This window comes from Arachis ipaensis, chromosome B2, assembly GCF_059453495.1.
Source record: "Arachis ipaensis isolate K30076 ecotype BB chromosome B2, ASM5945349v1, whole genome shotgun sequence".
In the NCBI taxonomy this organism is placed as follows: domain Eukaryota; kingdom Viridiplantae; phylum Streptophyta; class Magnoliopsida; order Fabales; family Fabaceae; genus Arachis; species Arachis ipaensis.
Window position 1 is genome coordinate 79098370 of NC_142437.1, and position 10288 is coordinate 79108657.

The following is a 10288-nucleotide window of genomic DNA, read 5'->3' on the forward strand; positions in this document are numbered from 1 at the left end:
ATAACAACATAAAATATATAATAATTTCACATAACAAATTATTACTATTTCTTTTTTACAGGAATTATTACTTAAACTCATTCTAAAAAATTAGGCCACTTAATAAAAACAATTTTCGTCAGCCTAATTTGGATCCTTTCTTCATAGAACAATCAAACTAAGCCAGGAAATGATAACCAAAAAGGAAAAACAGGAAAAAGCCTAGCAATAAATCAGCTTAGCTCGCCTTCATCTCAGCTAAACTAAATTTTACACCTGCGGAAACCCAGGTCTTTCGTAAATCTTATTCCTTGGGGTTCACCAAGAATCGAACTCTTGGCTTTTCGGATCTAGAGCTCACCAAGGATCGAACTCTTGGCTTTTCGGATCTAGAGCTCTGATAACATGTCATGATACATCCCAAAAATTTCAGCTGATGGGAAAAGGTAACACTAATGGTTATATCTCTAATACTGAATCAGACATCCCTAAACCTTCATTGTACACATTGTACAAATATTCCATTGGCTCCCTATACTTTCTCTTTTAATTTATATCTTCATGGTCAAAACAAACTGAAACATCACGTCCCGCTCCGTACAGTGCCATACCAGAACCTCTTCGTAAATTTTATTTCTTAGAGTTTAACAGTAATTCAACAACAGTGGATAAGTTTTTACCTGATTAACTTTTACTCCATAAATATTTCTCCCTCAAATTTCCCCTATACTCATAATCATTAACGTCTTTGGAATACTAGATTAATAATACGGTACTGTGGGGACATTTCGTGTATATTTTTAAGGTTGCTTGAGGAATAATCTGGAACGGATATAACAGGGAACAGCAGCTAGGGAGAGTTTATAACATGCTTTTTCGTATTGTGATGTGGGAGATTTTGCTCCTAGATTAGAAAACTAAATCAAGACAAACCACCACCAAATAATTACAATCCATATACATGGGTATACATATATTTCAAAAATGCCAAAAAGAAACAAACTCTTCTGGCATAATAAAATCCTCCAAATCCACAATTAAAATTGATTACAGTTATTGCACAGTGGCCCAACTGTAAAAGCTCTGCATGAAAAAACAAGCGTACAAAATGCAGGAACGGACAGAACTTCCGTTCTTTTCTAATCCTCAGGTTCTGCGGAAACTTTCCTTGATGCAAAAATCATTTAAGGTTCTGTAGTTTCTGCCGGCAACTGCTGTCAAGCTCAACTGCAAGTTTCACCTTCACTTGTCATACTACTTCAAGTATATTGACTCCAATTTTGCACTGTAAAGATAGCTTCTGCAGTCATTTGCCAAAAGCATTGATGCCAGTTTCCTTGATATATGCAATAAAAGCGCATAGCACGGAAACACAGCTGGTTATGCCAAATGAAAGGCATCATTAGATAATTCAGTTGTTAGAGAAACAGATCTGATGCTGATACACTTGGCACAAAGCAAATGTCGATAAGAGAGTCTTAGTCTGCATCACCAAGCCCATCACTCCCATCACCCCTCTTGGATATGGGAGTAAAATGAGAAGCTGGTTTCTTTTTCTGGGAAGCAATTTCAGCATTCTTCCGTAAAACAGCTCCAGGAGATGGATAAGGTCGTTGTTGAAAGAGAGGACCCTGAAATAAACCACGAAAGACATTTGTAATTGAATTTGCGTCTTGGCCAAGGTCACAAACAAAGCTGAACCTATAATTACAATCACAATTATGATTGGTATGTATCTTTCACTATGCATTTCCTCTGTTCCTTCATGCAGGCATCACTGAGCAACACTTCCACTTGATATCAACACTTGAGGTAGTTTTGTTTATCAAATGCAACCACCTCATCCACCAATTCTAGGCATAATATTTTACCCACAATCCATAAGTTTGGCCAGCTTTAAAATAACAGACCAATAAACAAAATGGTGTTTAGAGTATTAAGACATCCAAGGATACCAGGTTCAAGAAAACCTTTTTTATTGAAAATGCCTAAAATTGAATAGATATCAAATGAACAGATAAGAAAAGCAACTAAAGAAGAAGCAAGGAGCAAAAGAGCTTGGAGGAAAAGGAAGCAAATAAGAAGGTACATACAGTTGCTGTTGTGTCAGCTGCTCGTGGCTGCACACCTTTCAAACCAACAACCCTGAAATTGATCATAAATTAAAATCAAATTCATCAATCATGCTTTTCTAACTAAAAACAAAGTTTATAAACAATAAAACAACCATTCAAACAGCAACAGGATTTTAAAAGGGATTAATTTTTTTTTTTTATTTCAAAAGGAAAGCATACCATCCACCACGAGGAGCATCCGAATAGGAGCTTGGATCCATGGGATCTAACTCATCATCCTCTGCATAGGCACGCTTCTTGCCCCCTTTTTTACCTCCTTTATCAAAAGGAGGTTTCCAACTGGACCTGGAGGGAAATTGAGATCGATATATCCATTATGGCTTTGTGAAAACCCATAATAAAATCCAAAGCCATATCTTAAACAAAAATAAAGAAATAATAAATAACTCGATTTTCATCATTTTGTGGCATAGCAGTTCAACCAATAGTTCAAATTACTTAGATACAGAGTAACTGCAGTCCAATTTTCATTTCACAGACTGCAGTTGGTTATCTGCATTATCCTCTGTCTCTGATGAGAACTTAACAGACATTATGCGCTTCTCTTCAAAAGATAACTGCTTCTTCATCTTCACCAACTCTTTTCAACAGGAATGCAGATTCCACAATTGTTATTCTACACACTATTTTCCCAGACATAAGAGAACTATAGAATAAAACGTATACTTCTCACACCAGATTAAAATCCAAGCACATAAAATTTTCAATAGAGACTACAACGTAGACAAAGAGACAATCTGAGTGATATCATGTAACAGGTACAGAAACAACAAATTCAGTTGTGAGAGGCAGCACTATGGATGTTTACAAAGATAAAATATACCTCTGTTTGCTAGCCTTATGATCAGAAGTTTCACTGGGGTGCGCAGCACTACTTTGCTGATTATTCAGATACTGACATTGTGGAAGATTCAGAACTCTGCATTTGTTCATTTCAAGAAAAGGCCAAAACAAGAAAGCATTAGAGAAAAATCATTTATTGCTATCACTGAATAACCCCGTTGCAAGATAAGAAGTTGAGACCCCATACAAAACCGGGTCACAATATTGATATAAATGTGTGATATCACATTCTACTTGTTTTAAGATACAACGGCTAATGTAAATCTATGTATATTCAGAATAAACAAAGTTAAAAACAAAATCATTAAGCCATAGCAAGGTAATAAGGTATACATTTCAACAGCAAAAGCATTCTTTGAAGAAATCCCGAAAATAAAGCCGTAAACAAGCAAGAGTAATTGCTATACCTAGTGCAGTGTTTGCAGTAACCCCATGACTGCACAAGGCCAACTCCCCAACCACCGCATGCCATGCATTTTGGAAAATTAGATGATTGGCCATCCCCGCCATCAGCGTGCAAGTCTGAGTGATATGACATAGCTTCCAGTTTTGAATTAGGGCGCTCCCATTGTGAGACATGAGTTTTTGTATTGTAGTAATACCTATGGCCTTCAACATAAAGGAGGAATTAAATGTAATGACTTTTATGATTCATAAAATGGGACCAAACATAAATAACACACACACGTGACTTTTTAAATGGCTTCTAATGATGAATGGTGAATAAGACAACTAAATCAAGCCTTATGTGGCTAGGCAATATATCATTGGTCTTAATATTGTCAAGTACCGCTGTCCAAATAAAGCACTTAACCTTAGACAGAACATATACTGCCAAAAGGTTTATCAACTATCAAGGAAGAATGAGATTCTATTCTAGCAAGAATGCATTAGGAATTGAAAGGATGCTACATCTGTCATGCATCTTTTCCTAACTAACTTTTGATGTTTTTAAAGTGCTAAGGAGTAAAAGTTGCTAAAGCATGGTGTTTATTTGCAGCTGTTGTGTCCTTCACCAAACAGCTCACAGTGGCATAGGCAATTGCAACATTAATGCATTGGCACTCAAATCTGGAGCAGAGATTTATAATGATAACTATTGTAGAATGTCCTATATAAAAAATAAAATAAAAAATAAAAAAGCAACCAAAAGCTTTGACAAATCTTGGAGGCATGAACTCTAACAAAACTACTAAAAAAATATAACATTTGTCAGACTTCTTCCTTGCCAACAACTACATGGCACAAACTCCTTTTGAAGTTAGAAATACATAATAGTAAAAACCATAGAAAGATCAAACACAAATAAGTGATATTTTGCTGAACCTGATGTTTCATCCAATGCCTCTATCCAATTCTCTGGAAGACGTAAAGATGATGACGATTGCAAACTTAATGCTGCTTCATGGGGTTTTTCCCATTGACTCTTCCCAGTGGTTTCATTATAATAATAACATGCACCACTTCCTGGATCTTTTGCCTCCACCTACAAGGAAAATGTAGTATTAAATAATAGTTAGAAATCGATGGAAAATATAAACCTAAATGAAAATAAGTGATTCAGATCTGAACAAAAAAATAAGTGATGGAAGTCTGCTAATCATTTGAGCTTAGAATGAAAGTGATTAATTATATATCTTTAGACCCAGACACCTAGTCATGAACTTCTCTATCTATAAACAAAGGTTATTACATTATCAGAGTGAAAGGCATCTAACTAGCCATCTTTCAAACATAAGATAGGTATATTGGCTATATTGTTCTGTAATTCATATACTAAGTACCAGGATTTTCGCAGCCCTTATGAATTGCTAACTCTTCTAATATTTTCTGAACATATAACTTATAGTGATTACTAATATGCATTAGATATGATCACCTAAGAATCATTCCAATTTTTTCTTCTCATATCAAATCCCGGATCTCATTTATGGAAGTCCCATGAAAATAAGGAGATCAACCACGTTAAAAATCATATGCAGAAATTTATATGAAAGGTATACATTTATAGTAACTTATGCATGATACATACCCATCCAGGGGGCAACTTTTCATTCTCCATGGGTTTAGCTGATGTAACTTTCTGAAATTTGAGAACAGGCAGTCTGTCAGAACAGAGTAACAGACAGAAAATAATGTACCATAAAATACCCAAGAACATTAGTGAAAATTGAATTCTAAATTACGATTGCAGCAAAATAAACTTTACTATAATGGCCCCAAACAAAAAAAAAAGGAGAGAAACAAAAAGAAACAAAACAAAAAACGAAAACAGAAATCCATGGAAACAAGTTAAAAAAAGAGAAGGGGCAATGTTTCATCGTAACAAAGATAAAATGAAATCAATATTCTTACATTATCTTCAGTATGTGTATCATCTTTAAGAATACCCCTAGCTCTCAACTTCTGCTTGAGGTATTCAGGCAATTCTCTAGCTGCATGTTTCTGCTCAGAACCTCCATCAGCTTTTAATTCAGAATAACCTGCTCCAGAATTCAAGAACCAACTAAGGGTGAATGGGTGATGCAGCATGACTCAACTAATTCCGAAATTAAATGTATGATACCTGCAGTTGCATTAAGCTTGGGAGCATCATAATAGGCACCTCCACCAGGTACACCATATCCATTACCTATTTCTGAATTACCTGATAAAAGTAAAGCCAAATTGATTTCAACGAAAGCATATGGGTTCGTCATAGATATAATAAAATTTTAGAACAGTTGCGGTGTAGTGTTAGGATATTTTGGATCATCGGTAAATGTTAATAAAAAAGAGGATGACGAGAAAAAGTCACTCCAATCCAAGATCAGGGCAAGCCCCATGAATCAACAAGCACATACAAATAAGTAGGAAAATCAAAGAATCAAACCCATGACTAATCAAGGATCAAGGACAGACGGATTAATTGGTTAGACAAACGGACAAACCCATTGTGGACCATTTATGAAATAATGCCTGTGACTATTGTATAACTACCATGCCACTAGTACATGTAGCATGGTGAACATTAGAATCAACAGCTAGTTCTTAATTACCTTTTTCCTGAAAACATGTGTCTAATATCTAATAAATATATCTAGTGCAACTGGATGCCTATACAAGTATACAAGCAATGCTGCCACTGTCATACATAGTTGCTTCACCTAGTTTGTGCTTGTTATTAAGCACTTCAATTCTATGGTGTATCCAATCTGACATCTCCAACATCCATGAGTTTTATTGCAAGCCATCTTTTTTGCAGATCTCTTTCCATCTTTTTCTTATTAAGTGCTTGCTTATAACAAGCTTAACGCTTAGTAAACTTCATCTTGAGAAAAACTGGTAAATACGATTCGAGTAACTAACTGCTATATGATAAATATGTGTGCCATTGGCAACATTAGACAATTACGGAATAGAAACCGTTATGAGAGTATGACATGTATTTATTCCCCGTATATATACCACCACTAGGTGTAAAGTACCCAAGCAACTTTCTCATAAAGTTCTTTCAATTGGGTTTTTGTTTGCCCTTTTTATCTCATCAGAACATATTTTTTATCCATTAACTAGCAATCTTTGTTTTCCTTTTGCCTGAAGTAAGAAGTTCACAAGAATCAGTATTTCTCAGAAACAAAACCTCTCTAGACTCTACATACAGTAAACAACTAATACCACAAGGACGAAGCCAACAAGCAACAATAAACTACATAATTGTCTCCAAACTACACCAATAATACAGAAGTATACAAGTGAAAGCGCTCCAAACAGCCTTCTCGGATTTTGCAACATATGTATCAAGAAAGCCTTACTGTCATCTTTATTTGATAGACAAGTATATTAAAATCATATGACTATTCAAAATGGCAGAGTCAGTAAATAAACTGCAAACGAAAAGGCATCCATAGCGAGTAAACATATCCAAAAATCACCACAAAAGAAAATAAAAGTCTCATAACCTTCAGTATCATCAGTCACAAATGCTGAAACAAATCAACAATAGACAGCAATATACAAAGAAAGCAAGTTAAAGAGAATGGAAAAGGTAAGAATAGAGTAATATAATCACTCCACCAACGACATCAACCATTAACGTAACAACATATATCATTGAGCATGAGAAAATGTACAAGACAAAAAAAGGTTATAAGATGATATTTGGTTAAAGTAACTAAACTACAGACCTTCTTCTGGATGTGAAGCTTTCCCACGCTTAACAGCTATTTCAGCCCTGTGCTCTGTGGCCATCTTCAGTAGATGTTCCTGTTTAGTAAAAAGGAAAGTACAAAATTAATGAATCGAAAAATGGAACTCATTTCATTATATTGAAAGGGATAAAATTATTTCAAATCATGTGTTTATCACGCACCTTCAAAGCATTGGGATCACGGCGTTCTGAGAATATGTCCAAATTATCTTTGGCAGGTGAAGTCTCAATTTTTCCCTCTCTACATCAACATAATAAATATATTTAACTTTGTGATTTTAGATTCCTAAAATACTCTTTCTCTCTTTTAGAATAAGTATTCTATTATTACGAAGATTTTTTTTGTTTGTTTTCCTTAGTCAGTCTGTGTGTTTTTTGTTTTAAAACATTTATTTTGAACAGAACAGAGTATTTAACAAGTAATACATATTTCAGAATCAAGAAAGTATATCACTCAAGAGAAAACAGTCCATACCTTTGGCTCCTTATGATATTTTGGGTTGCAATTTCCTAACAGCAAAGATAAAATCCAAAATACTGAGAACAACTAAATAAAAATGTGAAGAATACAAGAAAAATTGAATACAAGAGTCGAGATACATACTTGTTCTCGTAAGATAGCATCCTGAGCAGTAGCATCTATGTCACTGGCACTGCTTAATTGTATTTGTACATTGGAGCATGTGGCAGACACATTAGAGACATCTACCATGACATCACCAACTTTCTGTGCAAACCCGGATTCTTGTGATACTAATGAAGGAGCAATCTCAACAATCTGATATCCTCCAGCAACAGGGTTTGAAAACTTATTTTGTTTGGCCAAAGGAGGGACCTCTGAGGTAAGGACTTGACCGGTGACAACACCATATTGGGGGAGGGATCCTTCTTGGAAGTTATTATCAGATGTAACTGGAACATTGAGAGGAAACTGATACTGTGGTCCAGAATAGCTTGAATGGTACTGAGTTCCTGGAACAGGTTGCGAAATAACTTTTTGAGGCACGTTCGATGAATAGTTAGGCCAAGAATTAACCCCTGGAGGGAGCGGCTGGCCTTGGGAATTATCCATATCTGCTTCTCTTTTTGTATAAAAAGGGGCTAACGCCTGAACAAAACGAAACTAAACAATCAAAACAGGCAGAGAAAAACCCCACGAGTCTACTAAGATTTCAAAACCCTAAATATGCAAAGAGTGGGTAAAATCTTAATCAAATGCTTATGTTCAACTAAGAAAGTGTATCTATCACTCGACAGCTCCTGCAGCATAAACAAGACAAAAAAAAAAAAAAAGAAGCAAATAATTTACTTCGGAAAGATCAGAAACTGAATGCAGAATTAAGAACATTCAACCTTCCATTTTATTTTCTCTTTTTCTTAGTCACTAAATAAATAAATAAAGCATTTTCATTGCGAGAACCTTTTTGCATAATTGTCACATCCTTCAATAAAATTCGAATACAGAACTACACAAGAATGAGTGCGAAGAGAAGAGTAAGAATTATAATGAATTCGAAATTGTACCCGTAGGAATTCTAGATGAATCGCTTTGCAGAAGCCATCGAAGTTGGAAAAGCCACAAAACAATGGAGAAATGAAGCTTCCTGTGGAAGCGTAGCTAGCAGGCACAACGAACTCAAGCTGAGAGTATAAAAGAAGAAAGATTCAAAACTAAGGGGAAATAAAATAACTGTTTCAATAACAGATGTGAGCATGCGACCGAGAGTCTGAGAGAAAGCGAGAGGTGTATACTGGGATTACGGCTTTTAGCTTTTACGTCTGCCGTGGAAGAACGAAGCTAGCTGAGTATGGCTTAGGCTTGGTTTGACAAAGTTTTTGGTTGAGTAAAAGACTATGCTTTGTGTTTGCAGTTTTTAAGGCTGCACACATATCGAATCGGATCGGATATATCCTAAAATTTTTTTTGATCTGCACTGTAATTATCGGATCGGATAAAATACGATATCTGTATTTTTTTAAGTTGGATTCGATCCGATCTGCATACTTGTGGATCGGATATCGGATATCGGATATATCTGCATAATTTAAAAAAAATTATTTTAAGATTTTATTGGGCTGTTTTTACAAAAAAATATCCAAAAAATTCATTTTTTATCTGATTAAGCCTATTTATTCTTAAAATATTATCAATAATAGTTCTTTTGAATAACAAAAACAAAATAATAACACAAGATTTAAGTTTAATTATTCTAAGTTAAAGTACAACATAAAAAATTAAAAACAAAATATCATAAAATTCATAAAATAACACATTAAAATTCATATCACATTAAGGTTTACTTTCTTAAACTATGCTATTTATATGTGATGTGCAGATATGCGGATTTGCGGATCGGATCCGCGGATATCACTGCTGAATCCGCAATCCGATCCTACCATAGTGCGGATCGGATTTGATCCGATCCGATGGTTCTGCAGATCGGATAATATCCGCAAAATTTGGATTGGATACGGATAATTACCGCAGATATGCGGATATTATCCGATCTATGTGCAGCAGTTTTTAAAAGATTGGAGTACTATTAAAAGTACTTACAATAGAACTTTTTAAAGTTGGATTGTGTTTTTAAAAATCTAATATAACTTTATATATTAATTAATTTTTAAATTGAATGCTTACATTTATATTTATTATAGTATTTTTAAATTTTAAAAGCTATTTTATCAAATGCAATTAATGTTGTTTGTGTTTATTAAAAGCTATTTTTAATTTGATTTACTAAACATAAATGTTACAACTTTTAAAAATTAACTTTTATAAGCTACTTTTGAAAAATAAAAGCTTTACCAAACTAAGGGCCCGTTTGGGAAACTTTAGAAGTAACTTTTTTTAACTTTTGACTTATGAAAAGTAGTAGTATTAATGTCTGGTGCAATTTTCAAAACCAAATTGTAACTTTCTAAGAAGCTATTTTGGAGCTTATAGAGAAGTTAAAAAAATGACTTCTCTCATAATACTTCTACTTTTCATCACATTTCTATAAAATAAGTACTTCTAGAGTTAAAAATCCAAACACAAAATAACTTATTTATAAGTTACTTTTAACAGAGTCATTTATTGTTTCAGTTATTTTATCAAAAGGAGCTTAATTAAGTTGGTTACCCAAACTGGGCCTAAGCC

At 34.3% G+C, this 10288-nt stretch overlaps 1 protein-coding gene across 3 annotated transcripts; it reads right to left on the minus strand.

Annotated features, from left to right (window-relative positions):
• Positions 1-904: 904 nt before the first annotated feature.
• Positions 905-8996, minus strand: LOC107625428 (WW domain-containing protein). Of its 3 annotated transcripts, XM_021115941.2 has the most exons (15): positions 8899-8996; positions 8671-8787; positions 7751-8254; positions 7622-7656; positions 7309-7387; positions 7124-7202; positions 5524-5604; positions 5313-5440; positions 4990-5040; positions 4284-4443; positions 3365-3566; positions 2938-3033; positions 2274-2399; positions 2073-2124; positions 905-1610 (listed from the first exon to the last, which is right to left on the minus strand). In XM_021115941.2, exons 3-15 carry the CDS (start codon positions 8216-8218, stop codon positions 1458-1460), a joined length of 1710 nt encoding a protein of 569 aa, XP_020971600.1. In that variant the 5' UTR covers positions 8219-8254; positions 8671-8787; positions 8899-8996; the 3' UTR covers positions 905-1457. The 3 variants fall into 3 exon arrangements, with proteins under 3 accessions (XP_020971600.1, XP_016183544.1, XP_020971601.1); XM_016328058.3 differs by lacking the exon at positions 8899-8996 and having other exon boundaries at positions 8671-8892; XM_021115942.2 differs by lacking the exons at positions 905-1610; positions 8899-8996 and adding an exon at positions 1618-1832 and having other exon boundaries at positions 8671-8885.
• Between the last annotated feature and the right edge of the window lie 1292 nt (positions 8997-10288).